General features: G+C 35.6%; 1 protein-coding gene across 1 annotated transcript in view; it reads left to right on the top strand.

The window, feature by feature from the left end:
• LOC149779859 (HEAT repeat-containing protein 3-like) overlaps window positions 1-25226 on the top strand; it is a 74308-nt gene that overhangs the window by 40071 nt on the left and 9011 nt on the right. The window contains exons 11-13 of the mRNA XM_089936530.1: window positions 12485-12567; window positions 16726-16862; window positions 22085-22170. Coding sequence (XP_089792656.1) covers window positions 12485-12567; window positions 16726-16862; window positions 22085-22170 — 306 coding nt within the window. The remainder of the gene's footprint in view (window positions 1-12484; window positions 12568-16725; window positions 16863-22084; window positions 22171-25226) is intronic.

Genomic DNA, 25226 nt, shown 5'->3' on the forward strand with positions numbered 1-25226 from the left:
AACAGATGTATACTTATGACTGTTAAAGCAGGAATAAGCAAAAAAATATTGTTGTTTTAAAATTTATTGAAGAAAACATTTACTGGACAATTAAACTACATCCAGCCAAAAACATTTTGAGCTTTGTGAGTTCTGATCAAACTTTTGTCCAAGCACTCTTCAGACAATCAGATCCTTCAAAATGTTAAAAAATGGATTTATATATTGATTTTAGGAAGCTGCTGAGGCCCTAAGCTGTGCTTTGCCAACCTAACTGAGATATCAGAGAAGGAGAGAGAAAGAGATAAATAATTCTTCCTTTTAGGGATTAAATTGAAAGCACGTAGTATTCATGCTTCTATCGATTCATCCATCTATCCATATATCAAACTTTCATTTCTGCTTTAATGCATTTGAGATTGGACATGATCACTATAAGGTGTGTTACTTACCACATTAGGGGAGCTATCTTTAATGTCACGATCACAGCTAAAAGTAATTTTTTGCCTTTGCATCACACTTTCCCTTCTGCTGAATGACTTCAAAGCATTTTGAGATTAAGGGATGAAACTAGGTATCATTAGAATATATGTCAAATACTATATTGGGGCTTTTGTCTTTTGGGTCAAGGTCATGGCTCAATATGTTACCTTTTTGTCACACTTTTCCTTCCACTGAATAATTTTAATATCTTGGGATTAAATGCTGAAAGCTGTTATACATGTTGTCATTAGCAGGTCAGTGTTCTATAGTTATATGTCAAAATCTTCTATTAAACTTCCCATTCCACTATTTAAGTTTAGGTCTATTACACTTCCCTTTGCACTCTTTAAGTTTAGGTCTATTACACTTCCCTTTGCACTCTTTAAGTTTAGGTCTATTACACTTCCCTTTCCACTCTGTAAGTTTAGAGCATTACACTTCCCTTCCACTCTTTAACTTTAGAGCATTACTTTTTCCTTTCCATACTTTAAGTTTAGAGCATTACACTTACCTTTCCACTTGTTAAGTTAAGGTCTGTTGCACTTCCCTTTCCACTCTTTAAATTTAGGTCTATTGCACTTCCCATTCCACTATTTAAGTTTAGAGCATTACACTTCCCTTTCCACTCTTTAAGTTTAGTGGATTACTCTTCCCTTTCCACTCTTTAAGTTTAGAGCATTTCACTTCCCTTTCCACTCTTTAAGTTTAGAGCATTACACTTCACTTTCCACTCTTTAAGTTTAGGTCTATTGCACTTCCCTTTCCACTCTTTAAATATAGGTCTATTGCACTTCCCATTCCACTATTTAAGTTTAGGTCTATTACACTTCCCTTTCCACTCTTTAAGTTTAGATCTATTACACTTCCATTTCCACTCTTTAAGTTTAGCACATTACACTTACCTTTCTACTTTTCAAGTTTAGCGCATTACACTTTCCTTTCCACTCTTTAAGTTTAGAGCATTACACTTCACTTTCCACTCTTTAAGTTTAGGTCTATTGTACTTCCCATTCCACTCTTTAAGTTTAAATAATTACACTTCCCTTTCCACACTTTAAGTTTTGGTCTGTTATACTTCCCATTCCACTCTTTAAGTTTAAATAATTACACTTCCCTTTCCACACTTTAAGTTTAGGTCTATTGTACTTCCCATTCCACTCTTTAAGTTTAAATAATTACACTTCCCTTTCCACACTTTAAGTTTTGGTCTGTTACACTTCCCTTTCCACACTTTAAGTTTTGGTCTATTATACTTCCCTTTCCACTCTTTAAGTTTAAATAATTACACCTTCCTTTCCACACTTTAAGTTTTGGTCTATTATACTTCCCTTTCCACTCTTTAAGTTAGAGCATTTGAGAGGATGGGCTCAGTCTCGGTATAACTAGATATTATCATTAAAAGAAACTGTGTCATGTACCACATATAGGGTCTTCAAGGTTAAGGACACAGGTCAATATCAGATACATTTTTCTTTTGTTTTCAAACTTTATAGCTGTTTAAGATAAATGGGTGAAGTTGGTATACTTATATATTGTCACAAGAAGATGCGTTGCATTGCAAATTTGCGGTCCTATCCTCAAGGCCAAGTTCAGTGGGAAGTATCTTAGGGTTTCTTTTGTCCTGCTTTATATGAAGAATTTAAAGCAGCTTGAAGTACAGGGATGAACACTTATGCTTTTGCATATCATTATCATAGTCAAGGTTTTATCTTAATGGTCAAGGTTGCTGATCAATTTCTTGTACCATTTTCCTCTAATGCTCAGTGAGGTTAGGGAAAGAAACTTGGTTACTTTCATTATATGTCCAGTAACTATACATCTTTATTGTGGGAGCTGCAGAAGCTGACTTGGTGGAACATTGGACTTGTAATCCAAGCATGGCAGGTTCAATACCCACCCAGGACAGGCCATTTCCTCTGCATCATACAACTAATAAATGGTGTTAAAACCAAACAAACAGCCATTGATAAAAGTCATAGTAAGATTTCTTTATTATGAACTTCTGTGATTTCACTGAATTTGCTTGTAACCTTATGCTTTGCAGATTGACAAAGGAAAGATATATGCAGCAAGTATGAAATAACAAAAAATGGTGAAATGGAAATAAGCAGTACATTTAAATGGGATCTTCTATTTCATAACTGCAGTTAAAAAAAGTTATTGTCAACAATTTTAACCAAAAGTGGGCACTTTATGTAATTCTTTTTGTCTCATGTGATACAAGCGTTACAAAATAAGTTCCTATAAAAAGTGAGTCTGCATTGATGCATTGGAAAGCACAGTGTTTCTATAATTCTGCTCTGCTCTTTTTACTGTTTTTTTAAAAATAAGTATTTTTTACCCATTGATGACTTTATTGGTAATAGGTGTAAAATTTTTAGTTTCACTTGTCCACAAGACCACTGTTCATTCCATACATGATGCAAAACCCTTATGCTTTGATCTCTACTTGGGCAAGTTGTGTCCCACTGAAATGTCACTACATCAGGCATATAAGGGGGTTATGGGGTATAAAACTTTAGTAGGATACGCTTCTAAAGGCAATAGTTCACATACTCTATGCTAGAATCCTATAAGGTCATTGACTTTAGCATTTTCAGATATGGTGGTTTAAAAGATAAAAACTCCCATATTTTACTTTTAAGAAGAAGACTGTTTCTTAATATGAGTAAATTATTTATGTATTAAAATTTCATATTTTAAGTTATTGGCTTATTAAACATTTCTTTCTGTGAGAAAATTTTTCTCATGTCAAGATAATGGTAGTCTTATATCAACAAATAAACCAATACCTTACAAATTTTCTCTTATTAAAGGAAAGACAGATTTCCTTGTTTTGATTTTTTTTAAACATGAGACATTCTGTTTATGTAAAAAAGGGTATATAGCTAGAAATAGAATCTTAGCTAGAAAATGTGTTAATACAAAAAAAGTTTCTTAAAAGTGTTCTGGATAACAAAACATTGTTCTTAAGAAAACACATAGTTATAATTCATATTGTAAGAATATTATGATATAATTACACTTAGAAAAAGTCAGTAGAAATAAATTCTTGGCAAAATATTTTTTCTTAATGCAAAAATGATGGGGTTTTTTTTCCACTAAAACAATTGATAAGATTTTGGTTCTCATTTTGGTTTTTTTTGGGCTGAAGATACTAAAAGTTGAGAACATTAAAACAAAATCACAACAAAGAAGACATTTTTAACTGAAAAATAGGTGTGTGGACTTCATTGTATCTTCAAACTGGTGAGCTTCTAAGCATCTCTTCAGTGTCATCAGTACTTTGATTTGACAGGAATTGGAATATTGGCACAAATTCATGTAGATTTTGGATGATTTTGAATGAGGTCCATGCAGTATAGTGTGGAGATCTTGCATTTGATTGGCTAAGCTTGTTAACTCTCAATAGATTATAGTTGCTCAGACTTTGTAAATAAACTGGATATCATAAAACTTTGTAAATAATCTGGATATCATCAAACTTTGTACATAATCTGGATATCATCAAACTTTGTACATAATCTGGATATCATCAAACTTTGTAACCAATCTGGATATCATCAAACTTTGTAACCAATCTGGATATCATCAAACTTTGTAACCAATCTGGATATCATCAAACTTTGTACATAATCTGGATATCATCAAACTTTGTAAATAATCTGGATATCATCAAACTTTGTAACCAATCTGGATATCATCAAACTTTGTAACTAATCTGGATATCATCAAACTTTGTAAATAATCTGGATATCATAAAACTTTGTAAGTAATCTGGATATCATCATGATCTTAGTAAGATTGCAGTGTTTACATGTAGGTTAGTTAACTGCCTGTAAAATCAGTAACCATGGTAACAAACATGTTGTGGCTATCATCTAAACAGAAAGTGCATATAAAGAAGGCTTAGTGACATGGTGGAGCTGGTATTAAAATGGATGGGAGATAATAAGGTAGTATTTTTACAACATGAACCTTCCTAGTCAACTGTCAAGTAAGGCTGTCACTTTTACAAAAAGCTGTAAAAGTATAAATGACTTTTAGAACATGAAATGATTTCTTTTAAACATGATCAGCCTGCATGCCAGAACTGTCACATTATGCTGTATGCAAGTTGATTAGCCCTTTACTTCATACGAACTCCTTTGGACATCTCTACCTCATTCTCATGAAGTGCTTGTGGACACATCTACCAGATTTGCATACTATTTAAAACTGGTTTTCATTGCACAACATATGGGGAATACCCCATATTCAACACAATAGGCATTGCAGGAAATTTTGATGATGTTAGATCACATGGTTCCTGTTTAACATAATGTTTTAATCTGAAAAATAAAAATAGTAATTAGGTCAATTTTAAAAATGGAGTTAGTGGATTTTATTTGTCCGTTTCTTGAGAGTTTGGATGATGAAAATTATGACTTCAAAGGTATCAATGAGGCATTTATTGGCTCTGATATCAATGTAGCTTACTTTGATTTTGACAGTTCATCCAGTTTTCACCTGTTACCTTAAGCAGCTGTGTGCATGTGACAGTAACCACACTTTAGAAAACTGCCTCAGCAGGATGGCTAAACCAGGTGAGAGTAGCCAGTGGGTTTCAAAGTCTCAGTGAGTTAATTACCTCTCTACCCTAGTGTGTGAAGGCAGTTCACCTCTCTACCCTAGTGTGTGAAGACGGTTCACCTCTTAACCCTAGTGTGTGAAGACAGTTCACCTCTCTACCCTAGTGTGTGAAGACAGTTCACCTCTCTACCCTGGTGTGTGAAGACAGTTCACCTCTCTACCCTAGTGTATGAAGACAGTTCCGTTGGACTGGGTGCATGAGATCACTGGGAAGATCCAACAGCCAGAAAGGTGGCTCTGCAAGGATTTGTGGAGAGCAAAGGGCATGACAGGGCACGAAAAACATTATGGCCATCCACTGCAGCCACTTAGACATTTCACCATACCACTAGACCCCTTTGCAACATCTTTTACATCTAATAATCTTTCACGCTCAGGTTTTCAATGCAGTCTTTCTTCCTTAAGCCCTGTGTTAATGGGGGTGTGACAAAGCAATAGGTGGAGATGACCACTGGCAGTTGTAGTCACAATCCTGCATGGGGGGACACCTGCACACCCTTGCATGAGGGAGGAGCCCAGATAAGGTGTCCCAAATACTGCCTGTGCTGCAGTATCTGGCCTGCTTACCCTGGTTGGCAGATCATCCCAAAGATGGTTGAAGAATTACAAAGAAAAAATAAAAATAGCTCATTCTTGGAGCATGGAATGCCCAAACACTTTTGGACATGGACACCAATGCAAGACCTGAGGGAAGGACATCCTTTATCTCAAAGGAACTTGCTTGCTGTTGCATTGATATTGCTGCAGTAAGTGAAACAAGGCTCACAGATGATAGTATGCAGAAGGAAGTTGGAGAGATACATTTTTTCTGGAAGATGAGCTGGAACCAAGGCTCACAGATGATGGTATGCAGAAAGAAGTTGAAAGGGATACATTTTTGTTTGGAAGATGAGCTGGAATTAGGGCTGCACAGATCGGTGCTCACTATCAGAACTAATCTGATGGACACCCCTACCCTCCCAGTTGGCATCAACGAGCAACTGAAGAAGCTGTGCTTCCCTCTGAATAAGTCACATCATGTAACCATCAGTAGTGCCTTTGAAAAAGCAAAGGAGCAGTTCTGTGAGGACATAGACTCTGCTTATTAAGTCCACACCCACCAGTAACAAACTGACTTTCCTGGGCGACTTGAGCACCAGAGTTGGGAAAACTAACAGTGACTGGAAGGGAGTTCTTGGCCTACACAGTGTGGAGAAGCTGAGTTGTTCCTGAGCATGTGTCATGAGCACATGCTGTGCATCACTAACACCGTATTCTGGCAACCTGATAAGTACAAAACTACATGGATACATCCAAGTTCCAAACAGTAGCATCTGGTAGACTACTTCATTGTCAGACAGAGTGACCTGCAGGACATCAGAATCATGAGCATTATGTGAGGTGCTGAGTGCTGGACCAACCACAGACTAATCAGATCAATTCTTAGCATAAGCATTGTTCCCAGTCAGTGGAAACATCATCAGGTCACCATTTTAACACAGCCGAACTGAAACCATTGAAACCGATTCAAAGATTCTACACTCAGCCAATGTGCACACTTAAGTTGCACTTCCACTGCTATGTCTTGTTTGGAATAATGTTTTTGTAATCCTGCATTCAAATCTGCCTGGTGTTGTGGACCTCCAATCAGCAGTTTGTGTTCTGGCAACCCAGCATACCTTGCCAGTGTACTGTTCTGAAAGTTATTGTTTTCTGCACATTTGGTCATGGTGGTTTATTTAGCCTCTGTACATATATGGCAAAATATAAAGGCATCTTTACTGTCACATTCTTCACTCGACTTAACTTCTTTTTGAAAATGTTGCCAGATGTGTTTTCAACCATTGCTGCACAAACTACGTTTTATCTTACGAGTAACCATTACCTCATCTTTGGATGATGAAGGCTTCAGGTTCAATAACAATACAGTCAGAGGTCTTGGAAATGCTTAATCACGCGTATTTGAATGCAATTTTTTTTTACCTAGGATGTAGAAAATTACTTATACAGGAGTCCATACACACACATTTGCCTGACGGTAAATTCAGGGACTTGCCAGTCCTGCTTCAATCATCTGCTGAGTGGGAAAATGTGTTGATCAAATGATCATTTTAGCTGTGCTGGTATTTACAGTGAGAAAATTCAGTGGCTGAAAGACCACCAGATGTGCATGTTTTCACTGTAAAAGTACATCTGAAGAACATGATCCAATAGCTTGGCGGCAAGTTCAAAGACTTGACTAGCTGCAGAGTGGTGGTAAAATGTACTGATATTTACAATGGCTGAATTCAGAGGCAGAAAGACACAGTGATGTACTTTTGTATAAGAATACATCAAATGAACAACTTTACCTTTCATTATTGTGTTCATTTCCAAGTGTAGCTGAATAAGCAGTGCATGTGACCTCAAAATCAAGACATGTTGAGAGTTAGACAAAATGCTGTTTGCAAATTTGGATAAGTATTTTGGGGCAAATTGGTGAAGATTGTAATGAGAATTTGCTAGAACTGATATTTCACACGGAACACTATGTGTAATGCTTAGCTTAGTGCATGGAGTAAGACGTTTCCTTGGCCTGACATAATTCACTCTCACTTTAATGGACAAACACGAGTTATATGTCACTGGTGTAAGAAGTTAGAGTCCTAATGGCAACCACTGGTTCTACTCATCTGGAATTTTAGCCACTTCAGGTATGCCCAATATGATTTTGGTAGGGGACTGCAGCTTTTGTTGGTGGGACTCCTGTGATTTCCAAAATAGACACCTAGCTTTAAAATCCTAGCAAGACCACTACTATTATCATCGGTCGGTCATAAACGTGGTCCAAAAGATAATTTTGTTTGTTTTGGATCTATTTTAATTGTTTGCCTTGGATGCCATTTTCAGTCGATTGCTGACAGTATATTGGAACAATGCAAGGTATAAAATTGAGCGAATGGAAATTGTTGCTTCATTGCGTGACAAAAATGCGCCTAAAATAATAGTTTCTTGTGAGAATCACTTTAAAATTACTGGTTTATTTTCCACCTCTTTCTTGGGTTTGGTGATTATAAGGTTCTAACATCCTGTTGCTACAAATGATGTGACAGTTTCAGGTCACATAAGGTCAGCTCCAGGCTCCACGCTTAGTTTTAACCCTGTGTGTTATGATAACATTAGCATAAGAAACTGATGTGCATGTGTTTTCCATTTGGGAGAGTTGTAATCTAGCCATTAAAGTAGTTAGACCAAACCTTAATTTTGTTTTAATCAACAAAACATAATATTGGGGTGTGTCAGTTTATCTACTGGCAATGATTTGTAGACCAAACCTTTGTTTTTTGTTAATGAGAAAAATGTAAAAGTCCGGTGCGTCAATTTACATACCGGCGACTCTTTTTGTGCATCGAATCAGAAAAGTCTGCGTATTTGACGCATGACATGTGGGTAGATTAAACACTGCATAAGTGATCAATTTTTATTTATAATTTTAGAAACATATTTTAATAATTGCTAATGTTAGAAGATGATTGCATCCTGAAGTTCATAAGAACTTTGAGATAAGTTTGGAATAAAATTCTTTTCCACAGTTCTAAAAAGAACTGCCATGTTGAAAATTGAAATAAAGGCTTCCTTATTATCATAATCAGTGCAATACATGTTGTTTGCATTATGGTTTGGAGAATAGTCAGAACAATATCATCTGGTGATTCCACTCAATTCAAGGTCATCCATGTGCCATATTTTAAAACACAGCATCGAATTGAAGGTTGCTTCAGTGCCTGGTGCCTGTCCGTCTGATGTCTGTCTCTCTATATCTCTCAGCATTGTCAGTTCAGATATAACCTGTTGGAAGCTAGTAGCAAACAGTTTTATCCATTATGTGAAATGTGTCGAACAATAAACTGTATCACCCATTTGCTTGCATTCCTTTTCCATTGTGCTATTAACATCACTATTAAGGGATTTTGGTACCAGTTATAATGGCTGATGAAGAACAATTGTCAGAATTATCCTTCTGCATGCAGCTATTAATGGGGATCTACAGAAATGTTTTCTGAATCTAGTCGCTGCTGTGTTCTGTCATTCTAGAAACAATCATAATCTTCCTAGCCATATTGGCATAGAATTTGAAACTATAAAAGCTGCATGTCTTGTGAAGTCCAGCACATGTACACTATAATCTCAGCACATGTACACTATAATCTCAAGACATCTACACCATAATCTCAAGACAAGTGCACCATAATCTCAGCACATGTACACTATAATCTCAAGACATGTACACCATAATCTCAGCACAGGTACACCCTAATCTCAGCACATGTACACTATAATCTCAGCATATGTACACTGTAATCTCAACACATGTACATTGTACTCTCAGGATATGTACACCCTAATCTCAGTATATGAACACCATAATCTCAGCACATGTACACCGTGATCTCAGCACAAGTTTACTATAATCTCAGCACATGTTCACCATAATCTCAGCACATGTACACTATAATCTCAGCACATGCACACCCTAATCTCAGTATATGTACACCATAATCTCAGCACATGCACACCCTAATCTCAGTATATGTACACCATAATCTCATCACATGTACACCGTGATCTCAGCACAAGTTTACTATAATCTCAGCACATGTTCACCATAATCTCAGCACATGTACACTATAATCTCAGCACATGCACACCCTAATCTCAGTATATGTACACCATAATCTCAGCACATGCACACCCTAATCTCAGTATATGTACACCATAATCTCATCACATGTACACCGTGATCTCAGCACAAGTTTACTATAATCTCAGCACATGTTCACCATAATCTCAGCACAAGTTTACTATAATCTCAGCACATGTTCACCATAATCTCAGCACATGCACACCCTAATCTCAGTATATGTACACCATAATCTCAGCACATGTACACCATGATCTCAGCACAAGTTTACTATAATCTCAGCACATGTTCACTATAATCTCAGCACATGTACACCATAATCTCAGCACATGCACACCCTAATCTCAGTATATGTACACCATAATCTCATCACATGTACACCGTGATCTCAGCACAAGTTTACTATAATCTCAGCACATGTTCACCATAATCTCAGCACATGTACACTATAATCTCAGCACATGCACACCCTGATCTCAGCACATATACATTGTAATCTCTCCATCAGCTTAACTGACATCTTAAATTTTGTAAAATGTGTTAGTCGTTTTAGTCTCAACTAGTCTTGCTGGGTTCTTGATCATGTGACAGTATGGTATTAGAGCTTACAAAGGTTTATCAGACTTTCTGTTAAATAAATGGTCAGTGATGGATGAAATGTTTTACATTCAGTTCGTGTAAAGCTTCTTTGTTGTTGGTCCTATGATGTAGATGCTCTAGTCGAAGTCCTTTGTGACACTTTTCACTGTTCTCCATTCCATTTTGCACTTTATTTGAGACTAAATAAAGTCTGAGAGCTTTGAAGCAGTTAACCTAAACAGACAAAAAAAAGTAAAGCTAGTCAAGAAAATCTGGTGCAGTGATTTGTGATTTGTGATTTTTATTTTTAACGTAGCTTTAACAATTTTTCAGTCATATCGCTACGATGTCTGCAATGTGGCAGTTTATAGTGATGTCTAGCACTGGGGCACCATGCCGCAGACATGTAGCATGATGTCCAACCCAGTCACATTATCCTGACACCAGGCCGACCAGTCCTAACACTAACCTCTTAATGCTGAACGCCTAGCGAGACAGCTGTTAGTACCATTTTTTAAGTCTCTGGTATGACTCGGCCGGGGATCGAACCCACGACCTCCCGCATCCGAGGTGGACGCTCTAACCACTAGGCCACCAGAGCGGTTCATTTGGTGCAGTAATATAACAGAATTGGAGATAGAATGTATATAATATTCTTGGGTCCGTGATAAACCAGGACCAAGTTATTCATAGATTGATGAATGATCATTACGTTGGAACAGCTGATATGGTCAATTATATATAAAGAATAGCACCTGATCATTCTTTGAGATGACATTTTGTTATAAAAGTGCAAATGAAAAGAATTGTTTCTGAAATAATTTTTGTAAGTATCAGCAGTTTTTTCCATATCAATCCTTTAATCCAGATAGACACAGCAAATGCTGACTAATTAAATTTTCAAACCTTTTATTTAATCACAGATCTCCATGAAAAAATATTTGTCTTAAGAAAGAAGGGCATACAGAAATCAGCAAGAACTATCTTGATAACAACAGGAACTACAGAAGGACTAGCCCTACACTTGAAATCATATAAGATGCTTTGTATAAGTTAGGTTTCTATGATTATGACACAAATTGAGCCACAAACCTCAGTAGAACAAACAACAGCAACCCTAATCCACAGGTGCATTATGCTATGGGAGATCAGGATCTTTGTTGTTTGCAGTTTTACTTAACTTACAAGCAAGTATATATGCATGTTGGGGATAATGTCCAGTCCACTGTTCATTAGAAGCTGCCTGGTTTTGTAAATGGTAAAATTCCAACAGTTATCTTTTTTACTTTCCATTGCCAAGAAAGGTTCACAGAAAAATATCTTAGATGTTTGAACCACGATTTTTGACCAATCTGGTGACTTTTTTACCAATCTGGAGACTTTTTGACTTTAGTTGTCAATTGCTTTACCTTTGTGTGGTGTATATAACTAACTAGTATTTTTAAATGTGTTTACCATTGTTGATGTTTTGGTGTGTTTTATAATGCAGGAGACCTGATTTTGACATTGCCCATCAATATGCAACTGTTCTTGAACTAGAAACTTTCTGATATACAGACAAATAGACTAGTTGATGGCCTCAAGAGAAACTAGATACATTTGTATTCTTATTGAACTATCCTTGTTAAATAAAGAATTATTATTATTATTATTATTGTTATTATTATTCAGGTGGACTGAAATCTTGTATCACTTGGGCAAGAACATAATTTAACACATCAGTAAGGACAGCTTCTTGGCAAGAACATAATTTAACACATCAGTAAGGACAGCTTCTTGGCATGAACATAATTTAACACATCAGTAAGGACAGCTTCTTGGCAAGAACATAATTTAACACATCAGTAAGGACAGCTTCTTGGCAAGAACATTGTCAGTAAGGACAGCTTCTAGCATAATTTCAGAACAAGAATTTTCAAAAACTAGCAAAATTATATACCACAGGTATTGAAATGAACAGTTTGTAATTTATAAAGAAAAAGTTTAAAATAGAAATACTGTTGGAGAAAGATGTATAATTGCATGCTAGAATAAACTATAACATAAAATATATTTTAAAATTTGTCCATTTGGCACAGAACATATGAAGTTTAATTCTAAAACTCAATCAGAAACTTTTTATGTACGTGGATTTCTCATTGTTCCTTACAGGTGCTTCAAGCTGCAGAACCATTGTCATTAGAATACGTGCAAGCCACCAAGGCAATACCAGGAGGAACGAAACTTGTCAGAAGGTAATAGTGATAGTAAGATCCCCAGGGTTGAAGGGGTGAGGTGGGAATCTTTGGGTGAAATGATAAATCTGGCCAAATGATAATTTGTGTGCACCTCAAGTTACTTCCCATCACTTATTGAAATCTCCCATGTACGCAAAATATAAATATATAACATGGTCAGTTTGGCTTAAGAGTTTGAAGTTTTTCAAGATGTCTAAGCATGCATTATTTCCCAGCACTAAAACATCCAAATATACCCTGAAACATCCATATATAAGCAACTGAAATGTCACTCAGTCAAAATTCAAGTGGTAAATAGAGCGTGAATTCCAGTGGTTGGAATCAAGTTCATAGAATGTGACTATGCCATTACTGAAATCCATGTTCACAGGATTTGCATCATATGTGGACAAAAAAGTGCAGAAACATTTTTGTCCAACTTAATAGCTGGGTTTAACCAGCCAAGCATGCAAGCAGATAATTTTTCAGATAAAGTCAAAACAGGGACTCGGAAATTGCACATAAGTTCTCTTACAAATGGACAAAAGCTACTCACATTGTGGCCCATGCTTTAGGTCCTCACAGGGATTTTTAAAAAAGTCAAAGACATATGCCACAATGAAATATTTGCCATTCTCATTAAAAGTCCTCCTTCTTTTGAAGTCAAAACTCCCAAACAGAATTTGCAGATCTCCTGATTTTTCTTAAGCTGACTTCTATCATGTAGATGATAGTGTCACTAACAAATAACCTAAGGCAAATATTAGTTTGTTGAGGTTGTTTAGAGGCAGATGATTTTAATGACATCAACACAAGAAAAATTGTTATTCACTTAAGTACATTGATAACTACAATAACAGAATATTATTTCATCTACCCTACCCACCCACCCCTACCAATGTACTCAGGACATAAATTGTGATTAATATCCAGCAGGTCTGTGATCAGTGCAATGTATTTTCACCAAGCAAGAAATGTGTTTCTATAAAAGTGAATTTTGGAGGCTGATTTTTTTAGATGAAAGAAAGAAAAGTTTGTGTAGCAAGCTTCTCTAGTTGAACTCCAAATTTATGAGCACTGTTGATCCAGGTAAATAGGACATTTACTAATCTGAATAAAAAATGAAGGTCATTTCCACTACATAATTAGCATTCACTGAATTTGATGGTCAGCTTGTGATTTCTAACATCCTGGTGAATATGGTTCCCACCCCTTTGTCATCATCATCATCATTGGAGGCATTGCTAAGTTCACTGTATTCAACCCAGTCTAGAATGCTGTTTTAGCTGGTTTGTGTTGTCAACTTCTGAGCTGGAAAAGCCAACAGAGGAATCCTATCATACTGCTCACACTTATAGAAGACTAGGGTATCTTTTTTGATCATCTAGAGACAGAGAAAGGTCTGTTATATTTAAAGACTTCTTTCTGACATCTGGAGAAATGTTGATGCACAGGTGAACTTTACCTAATGTTACAGAAGAGAACAATCTTTAGACATTATTTTGATCCTGCCTTTTTCATAGCCAGTGGTTCCCATTGCTATTGTCTTTTGGCCTTTGGATTCTATTGTATAGTTTCAAGTCATGTCAGTCATCATGGCAGTTTTGTGCTTATTTCATATTTTATACAGATCGTAACATCTAATGTTTCTCTTTTGAATAATGGACTTAAGAAATGTGTGCATCTTCTTGTTGAATACTAAATACTTTATGATGGTATTTTTGCCTAGCACATCTGAAGGACATAGTTGTGATGCCTTACAAATCTTCTAAGCCAGTCAAATGCTGTTTTACTTTGTTGAAATAAATGAATCATCTCTTTATCTGAAACAAACAAACCCACATATAATGTCATATTTAGACCTAAATATGAAACCATGTCTGTTCAGAAACCAAATTTTTTTCCACCTTTTGCCATACAAATTCATCTTGATCTAGAAGCAGCAAAAATCAGTCTTGACAATAAAGGGGGCGCTCTACAGTTTCATATTTTGCATAGGGTTAGAATTTTAAAGAAAAAGAATTTCCCTGGCTTTCCTAACTGGTTATGCTGGCTGTTTAAAAAAGACCTTTTATATCTTAGGTATAACTCAAAGAACCTTTAATTCCCTTTATTTTGGTGTATGATTGATGGGTGTAATATGGGTTATAGAGTATACAGCTTGGCTTTACTCCAGACGTGCACCTTTTAAAAAAGTGCGAGCTCCACTTGATCATTTTCACTTCCTGAACTTCAGAGGTAAATTGTATAAAAAAGGGTCAACAATTTTTTTTGTACATTTTATATATTTGGTAATTCATTCATTGCATTTTCAGAAGCTGGTATTGTCTATTCTGGGAAAATTCATTTTCCCCATTTTAATAGTTGCTATGAATAGTGTAATTTAGACTAATTCAGGCTGATTTTTTAGCACAAGGGAGCCGTCATTTTAGTTAGCAGTGTGCTCAGATCATGGACAATTTCCAAAAGTACAATATCCAAAGCAATATCATCCACATGACATTAATGTAGCATAGAGGTATGCCAACATCTCCACTGTGCATATTTTAAATGCAAGTAATTTTACCTTACATATGTCACTCTCTCAAAACTACATAATAACTGGTGAGCGCCCCCAAATGCACTTCAAAATCATGTCCCCATATCACCATCTTGGTTATCACTAAACCCCACCAAATTCGTATTTGATCTTTGCCAATTCAGAAACTCCATATCAAGCCTTCTGTAAATAGAGCTTGATATCAGGCCCAGAACCTTGATATCAAGTCTTCTGTAAATAGAGCTTGATATCATGCCTAGAACCTTGATATCATGCCTTCTGTAAGTAGAGCTTGATATCATGCCTAGAACCTTGATATCAAGCACTATGTAAATAGAGCTTGATATCATGCCCAGAACCAGAGCCTTCTATGATGGCATTACAACCCTGCTTACAGACAGTTTAAAAGTTGAAGCTGCCATTGCAACATCCGTTATTCTTAAGTCCTAGGTAAAAATTTGGAGTGGGTTTCTTAGCACCTACCCCCAGGGAAGGAAGCCAAGGTGGCCATGTTTATACATGTACCAGTACATCTTATGTGCATTCTTCATCAAGATTTTGTCTTTAGCTAAGGCTTTTTTTCCTCCAGTGTATGTACTGTAATACCTGGAATCAGGAAACTTGGTGAGGAGATGCATCTTGATGAAGACTACATCGTCATCACAAAGTTGGTCTTTGTGAAACATATTACATGTTTCACTAACTTTGGTTAAATTTTGTGTTTTAAATTTATTTTACCCTTTCAACCAAAGAAAGTCACTGTCACCTTCATTTGAATGCTTTACTAACATAAGTTAAATATTCGTATTTTACCACATAGAATTTTCCTTACTATATACATTCTAGCATACACAGAAAGCACTTTCTGACCATTGTACTTAAGTTGGTATACATTTTTATTCATTTGTCAACTGTTCATATAAATCACTATACATTACCATAGGTTACCCTCAGCAGGTTAAATGTTTTATACTGTGTGAATGAGTGGACTGCATGCTTTCCTGTGAGATTTCAGCTGTAGTGGCTGATCAAGGTAATTACTGATGTTTCTTTGTGTGACTGAACATAAATTGGCTTATCTAATGTAACTGAGGAATCTTACAGTCCTTGTTAATGTGCTAGATTGTCCAAACCCATTTGTGACATTATTACTGCATTGGCACACATATTGTTTTTCTTTTAAAAATTGCTGAAAATGGCTCATGTAGCCAGTACCCTGGATTGCCAAAAATAATTGTAACCCAAATGTAACTGTGGTCAAGTAAATATTCCTAAAGTAACTTCATATTTTACAGGCAAAAGTCACCATTTATGGAATGCTTATATTTTGGTTAACTTATTCATCTCCTTTGATTGTTTGCTTATTTTGATGAATAACATTTTGGAAAGTGAGGAAAATACATTTGGAGTGAAAACAATGGCATCTATTAAACACCATCCCAGTGTTGTATATTTTATCTGTTGCTAATTATTTTTTACGGTTTTTTTAATTAAAAAAAAGATTGATTTTTGTCAAGATGTTGGTGAATGTTGGCATTTCAAATAGTAAAATTGGATGGAAAGTATATTCTCTACTGATCTTGAGGTATTTAGCAGTTCAGACAAAAGATAATTTTCACTGCATTTTTTTGGGGTAGGTTTGAGGAGTTACACATACGGGGAATGCTGTGTATGAACAACTTGGTCAGTTCTCTAGATGTTGAGACACTGGGCGGATCAGAGAGGATTTGTACCATGTGGCAAGGTCTGCTTCAGGTGGCACGGTCACAGCACAGTGAGTTTTTGATACATAAATTGAGCTCTTAAAATTAATTAAGGATTTAAATTTTACAGTATATGAGTTTGTTATCCGATGGGATAATAAACTTGATGATTCAACTCTTATTTAAACACCTGCCATAAATCCAAGCATGGCTATTTGTCATTGAGTCTGTTTTGTCTATCTGTCTGTTTGTCAAACAATTGTCTGTCTGTCTGTCTGTCAAACAATTGTATATCAGTCTGTCAAACATTTGTCTGTCAGTCTGTTTGTCAAACAGTTGTCTGTCAGTCTCTTTGTCAAACAGTTGTCTGTCAGTCTGTCAAACAATTGTCTATCAGTCTGTTTGTCAAACAATTGTCTGTCAGTCTGTTTGTCCAACATTTGTCTATCAGTCTGTTTGTCAAACATTTGTCTATCAGTCTGTTTGTCAAACAGTTGTCTGTCAGTCTGTTTGTCAAACATTTGTCTATCAGTCAGTTTGTCAAACATTTGTCTATCAGTCTGTTTCTTAGTTTGTTACAGTTACCATACTTAGTAAATATTTTGCTTTTGGGGTAAAGACTGTATATTTTGTGGGTCAAAAAAGGTCAGTAGTCGATGAGACTGTGACTGAAAGATGAGAAAAGTGGTTTACACGCAGTAACATTAGTTCTGCGTCACAGGCATGGGCCAAACTTTGCAGGTGGCTTGCACTTTGGCTATGAAAGAAGTCTATCGATTTTTGGGTCTGAAGTTCAAGGTAACTGTGGCTGATAGAAAAACATTTTCTGCATAGTAACATGACAGGCCTGGACTAAACTTAAATTTTTTTAAATAGTTTGTGTTTGAGGTAACGAAAAAGTTTTTGTTTTTTGGAGTCAAAAGATCACAGGAAGAAAAGTAGTTTCCCCACAGTAAGATTATTTCTACATCACAGCCTGGGCAAAACCTTGCTATTGGGGTAAAGTTCAAGCCTGTTGATTTTATGGTCAACAGATAAAAGGTCAAGGTCACTAAGGCTTATATGACTCCACACCATCAGCCTGGAACTTGTTTGTGGATTGTTGACTTTTTTGGTAGAAAGAAGCCTATTAATTTTGGGATAAAATAGGTAGAAAATCAAGGTAATTGTGATGGAAATTAGCACAGGGTTTAATTTCACTCAGTATTGAAAAGTGCTTGAATTAGGTGGTTTTTCCTTGTAAAATGCTTGAATTTGAGGCCAGCTCCAACAAGTCCTGGAAATGTGCTTGAAAGCCACTCCAACAAGTCCTGGAAATGTGCTTGAAAAAGCTCAGTATTCTTTGAAAAGTCTTTTAGTTTTGAAACACAGTGATTACACTGGAAAACATTTTCAGATATAATTGTGAATTCCACCCAAGAACGTGATGGGCAATCTTCCTAAAATTGTAGATCCAAATTGGGTCACTTTCATATTCAGTCAAACTTCTGGGGTCCCTTATGTGCTTGTTGGTACCTCTCTGTAAGCACTTCATTATCTTCAAATAAATGGATTTTGCATTAACAGGGTTGTTAAGTTTGATCAAATTATTAGATGAAATACTCTGTTTCAGAAGAGTGTTTTTGAACACAGTTGCCAGAAGTGCTATGTCTAAGGTGGCCAAGCAATTAACATGGAGCTATGTGTTGTAGTTGTTGAAAGGAAATTTAAAATAGGATTGCTGGTTAAAAGTGCATTGAAGTCTGATATCAAGGTTAAAAAGGACAAAGAGAATGAAAGATTAACAATAGGATTTTTGTACATGTATTATAAAGATTGCTTAAACAAGAATAATTTATTAGGATCAGAAACTATGGCCAGTAAGACTTCTAACTCCCAGACTGATGTAGACGAGGGGACTGCATCCATATCCAACCACCCACACAAAGGTCTTACATCTACATTGTCTTTCCCCTACTGTATATATTTACTTATGAGCCCAAACTGCACAGACCCATACTTGCCATTGCATAATGCATAAATCAGTAGAACATGGAGCCTGATCTGTAGATGCATTATGCCATGGCAGATCAGGATGTTTGTTGTTTGCAGTTTGACTCATCTTATAAGCAAGAATATATGGTAGTTGAAGAAATGTTTATTTCAGAATTTTGTGGACTTGACACACCATGTGAAACAGTCTTGAGATGCAGAGAACCTTGTGAAACAGTCTAAGTTTTGAGATGCAGAGAATTATAGCACTTAAAATAATTTTTTTATCTTTCAATTACCTAATAAAATGTATGAAATGTGGATAACAAGTGTTTTTTTTATAATAAATTAGTCTTCATATCATGATGAAATTTGTTTGGAGGGCTTGCACTTAAGGTATGTAAGAGACTTGTTAATTTTGGGGTCAGAAGGTCAAAGGTCAAGATAAATGTTAGAGAAAAATGGATTAAAAAAAGTAACTTTTGATCTTAGGGTATTAAAGGAACCATTTGATTCTGGGATCAGAAAACATAAATATTGTAAGTCTAAACAAAATTAATGGTTTCTGTGTAGTATATTTAGTTCAAGACTACATTACCATGATCAGAAGTCAAGGTTTTTGAGACAAGTGATGCCAGTTTTCAGGACTATTAAATGCTGGGCAGTCATATTCAGATCTTTAGGGCAATATCAAATCCTCTTAAGAAACTTATTAGCTCTACTGGGATGACCAGTTGTTCATTGTCCAACATCTGTCCAATACAAGTTTTTTTTATCACTACTCCTCCCAAACAAACTTGGAGGATTGCCACAAAACTTTGCTGCCCGGATATCCCTGCAGTGGCTGTCTTGGATTCTGTTGATCCTTTCTTCTGAATGGATGGTCATAACTCATATCAACATGGGGTTTTCATTAAAAGATTTCTTATGTCTAGTTCTTCGTAAAGAAAATGGTATCGATTTGATGTCTGGTATGGTTGTATGGCCATCACAGCAGCCATCTTAATAGTGTTGTTAATGCTTCTTGTCTTTAACAGAAAGTCATATCAGCATGGGATTTCACCAGAAGACTTCTTATGATTTCTAGTTGTCCGAAATAAGAATGATGCTGCTTGGATTTCCAATATGGCACCACAGTAGCAATCTTGAAAATCTTGTCGCTACTCAATATGGAGTTTTCACTTAAACATTTCTTATGATGTCTAGGTGGTCCTGAATGAAAATGATGTCAATCTGTCTTCCATTATAACCATGACAGCAACTATCTTGGACTCTTTTTTGATTCCTAGTCCTGAACAGAAAGTCCTATCAAGATATGATTTTCATGAGAAGACATCTTGTGCTGTTGAGTAGGTCTGAAATGAAAATGTTGCTAATCTGACATCCAGTCCAACATACCTATCCAACCTCACCCATGTGTACACACCAGCAAGATACTTACGCTCCTCTTCTGACAATCGTATACTCATTATTCCCACTATGAAAACAAAGTCATGTGGACAACGTTCTTTTGCATACCGGGGCCCAGCAACATGGAATGAATTGCCCACTGAACTTAGACACAAAGACACAGTGATCCCATTCAAGACTGCTCTTAAAACTAACTTATTTCGACTGCAAGAACAAACTTAAGACCTAATAATGTTTCCTACCTTAAATATTTTCTGCATGTTTTTTATGTTTTTTAATTTCATGGTGTTTGTTTTTTGTAATCATATCATTATATATGTTTTTTATGTTATAGGTGTTGTCTAATGTTGTAAAGCGCTTAGAGCTTCTAAAGATTAGGTGCTATACAAAGTCCTCATTATTATTATTATTGCTGCAACAGCAGCCATCTTGAAGATCTTATTTTTGCTACTCCTCAATGGAAAGTCATACCAACATTCATAGCTCTTACCAACATTCATGGCTCTTAAATGGTACCATCAAAGTAGCATTTCTAGTTGCAGTTCTGATATTACTAGCTGAAAAAATGAACTTTCTTGCTTGTGATAGTTTAGAAGTGTGTTTAAATTTTTATATCAAAATACAAAATGCTACTGGATATTGAAATTATGATTTTTGCTTGATGAAAATTACATTTCTACTGAAATGCAGCTTGTATTAAAGAAAAGCTCAGATTTGAGCCCTGACATTAGGTTTTCACCAGAAAATGTCTAATGATGTCAAGTTGATTGTAAATGAAAATTCTGCAAATCTGATGTTTGGTATGACCACCACAGCAGCTGTCTTGAAAAAATCTTATCACTACTCAACCTTTATGAAAAATAATATTGACATTGGGCTTTCACCGTAAGACTAATCCTGATATCTAACTAGTCCTGTATGAAAAGATGCCTATCTGACCTCAGATATGACCACCATGGCAGCCCTTTTTGAAAATCTTATTGTTGGTACTCCTAAGTAGAAAGTCACATTGTGTTTAGTTGATCCTAATATTACAAATGATTGCAATCTAACATCCAATATGGCCAACATGACAGCCATCTTGAAATTTGTGTTATTGCTGCTTCTTCTGATTTATAGTCATATTGTGACAGGATTTTCACCAAGAGACTTCTTATGATATTAAGTTGGTCCAAAATGAAAATTGTGCCCTGCAGATGTTCAATATGGCTGCCACATTGAAAATACTTAAAAGTTGTGTGTAGTTTGTCCTAAATGAAAATGGTGCTTATCTTACATCCAGTATGGCTAATTTGAAAATCGTATTGCTCGTATTGCTTGGTATCAGATAGATTTCAACACCTGGCAGCTAGAAGAAATGGTCTGATCTTAAATTTCAGGACAGTAGAAGTGTCAGTCCTATGGAGATATTTTGTTTAAATAGTGATGCCACAACAAAGGACTTTGGTTCCAGTGTAATAGGTTGTGCAAAGGAATGTACATAATCTGTACAAATTTAGACAATATTGCATTCATTTCAGGTACAATAATAAAGACATCTGACAGAATCAATACAACAAAAGGACTCAATTTATACCTTAGAACAATATAAAAAATGAAATGCATTATGGACTTTTGAAGGACATAAAGTCTCCATATTGTCATCAGAGACTGTGACCAAACCATATATTGTACAGAAATGAGAGATTCAAAGTAGACTAATTCTTGTGGCTAAATGAGTTCTCTAAATGAAGTTAGTGGAAGTGGTAGTTGTGGTAGTGGTAGTGATAGTATTAATGAATGAAAAGCATGCTTTTCACCAGATAATTAAATTGATCTTCTCTTCAGTCATGATCAGTAAAATCTGATTTACACATGTGTAGTGTTAAATTCTTTTTAAAAATATTGTTTAAATGTGATCTTGTCTACTTAGGTATTGAAACTAAAGACATATTGGAGTCAGTCACCAGTGCAATGAGAGCAGTTGTGCAGAAATTGGCTGAAGCCAAGTCCACTAAAGTAAGTCATCATAATGTGCCACTATGACTCATGGATAATGCATTCTTGAGAAACCCCAATATCAAGTTTGGTCAAAATCAATATTTATTTGTGTGAGTTGACATCTTCACAATTTATGTGTACTTAAAAAATTAAGTCATAACATTTCACCTTGAACTTGAGGTTGTGGATAACAGATCATCCATCTCATCCCAGATAAAGGAAATATGTATCTATTCACCAAAGTTGGTTAACATTGATAAATATAATTATTGTTTATTGCATTCTCAAGTCATTCTGTTCACAAACTCAAGTTGGTTATTGCCCTTGTGAGTGGGGCACAACTGAGTTACCACCCCAACCTAAAACTTATTATCTACAAAAGGTAGAAATTTTAAACTTCTGTATCTATTAATGTAATAGTTAATTGCTACCTGTGGATGACAGTACTGGACAAGCCAGATTCACTGTGCAGTGTAAACTTTTATGCAAATAAATTGGTGTTAATGGCGCATTAGCAGTTCTCAAATGTTGACCATGATGTTTTATTGATCTCTTTGCTAAGAGTGATATTTATTTTGTCATTCAATTTTCATTACATTTTCACACCTTTCATATATGTATTGAATTTAAACAATTTTTATTCCAATAGCAGTATCAAACAGAATATAGAAAGAACTAATCAAATTATCATTATCTAGCAAAATAAATAAAATTCTTATATTAAGTTACCATATATACTTTTGAAGGAATTATGGATTAAAACAAAATTTGGCATGCTGTTTAAAATACAAAGAACTAGGTCAGTTTTAATTCTCACTTTTTCCCAGCAAGATTGTTTGGATTTATGGACCGTTTGGTTTAGACTACTTCCAATTAATAACATTTTATTCTGATTGGTTTATAACTTTGCCCTTTGATTTCCACTCAATAACATTTTATTCTGATTGGTTTATAACTTTGCCCTTTGATTTCCACTCAATAACATTTTATTCTGATTGGTTTATAACTTTGCCCTTTGATTTCCACTCAATAACATTTTATTCTGATTGGTTTATAACTTTGCCCTTTGATTTCCACTCAGTAACTTATGGTTCAGAAGAATTTGAAGGACTGACTTAATTTGGCATGAGGTTTTACATTTTGAACTGAGATTTAGTTTTATTTTAATTTTTTTCAGGCAGCATTTGATGGAGTTGTGAATCAGATTAAATCAGAACTTATTTTTGTGTTCATCTCATAACCACATAGGTGTTTTTGCTTGCTTATTATACTGCTACTTCCTATCTGAGGCAATGCATCTTGACAAATGCTTATTATACTGCTACTTCCTATCTGAGGCAATGCATCTCGACAAATGCTTATTATGCTGCTACTTCCTATTTGAGGCAATGCATCTTGACAAAATGCTTATTATACTGCTACTTCCTATCTGAGGCAATGCATCTTGACAAATGCTTAATATACTGCTACTTCCTATCTGAGGCAATGCATCTTAACAAATGCTTATTATGCTGCTACTTCGTATCTGAGGCAATGCATATTGACAAATGCTTATTATACTGCTACTTCCTATCTGAGGCAATGCATCTTGACAAATGCTTATTATACTGCTACTTCCTATCTGAGGCAATGCATCTCGACAAACGCTTATTATGCTGCTACTTCCTATTTGAGGCATCTTGACAAAATGCTTATTATACTGCTACTTCCTATCTGAGGCAATGCATCTTGACAAATGCTTAATATACTGCTACTTCCTATCTGAGGCAATGCATCTTAACAAATGCTTATTATGCTGCTACTTCGTATCTGAGGCAATGCATATTGACAAATGCTTATTATACTGCTACTTCCTATCTGAGGCAATGCATCTTAACAAATGCTTATTATGCTGCTACTTCGTATCTGAGGCAATGCATATTGACAAATGCTTATTATACTGCTACTTCCTATCTGAGGCAATGCATCTTGACAAATGCTTATTATACTGCTACTTCCTATTTGAGGCAATGCATCTTGACAAATGCTTATTATACTGCTACTTCCTATCTGAGGCAATGCATCTTGACAAATGCTTATTATACTGCTACCTCCTATCTGAGGCAATGCATCTTGACAAATGCTTATTATACTGCTACTTCCTATCTGAGGCAATGCATCTTAACAAATGCTTATTATACTGCTACTTCCTATCTGAGGCAATGCATCTTGACAAATGCTTATTATACTGCTACTTCCTATCTGAGGCAATGCATCTTGACAAATGCTTAATATACTGCCACTTCCTATCTGAGGCAATGCATCTTGACAAATGCTTATTATACTGCTACTTCCTATCTGAGGCAATGCATCTTGACAAATGCTTAATATACTGCTACTTCCTATCTGAGGCAATGCATCTTGACAAATGCTTATTATACTGCTACTTCCTATCTGAGGCAATGCATCTTGACAAATGCTTAATATACTGCCACTTCCTATCTGAGGCAATGCATCTTGACAAATGCTTATTATACTGCTACTTCCTATTTGAGGCAATGCATATTGACAAATGCTTATTATACTGCTACTTCCTATCTGAGGCAATGCATCTTGACAAATGCTTATTATACTGCTACTTCCTATTTGAGGCATCTTGACAAAATGCTTATTATACTGCTACTTCCTAGCTCATCTTGACAAATGCTACAATTTTACCAAATATAGACCTCATTAACTTATATTTCATGTTTACAGACTTTTGGTTTTGTATTTTAAGTTCATTATTTTGATGTTTATGTTAGAGTCATGTACCTTGCTGCATCTGTATTAGTAATATACCCTTACATCCAAAGAAGGCTACAGTTACCAATATTTTGTGCTCTACTGACTTAGGGTAACTGTTTGTCTTCAGCTTAGACCACACACAGAGTTTAGCATGAAAACTAGTCAGTTAATTAATGCATATTATAAAGTCATCTCTAGGATGAATCAAAGTCATCTCTAGGATGAATCAAAATCATCTCCAGGATGAATCAAAGTCATCTCCAGAATGAATCAAAGTCAATGCATATTATAAAGTCATCTCTAGGATG

This window comes from Sinohyriopsis cumingii, chromosome 16 (genome assembly GCF_028554795.1).
Source record: "Sinohyriopsis cumingii isolate HCF-2022 chromosome 16, ASM2855479v2, whole genome shotgun sequence".
Classification (NCBI taxonomy): Eukaryota; Metazoa; Mollusca; class Bivalvia; order Unionida; family Unionidae; genus Sinohyriopsis; species Sinohyriopsis cumingii.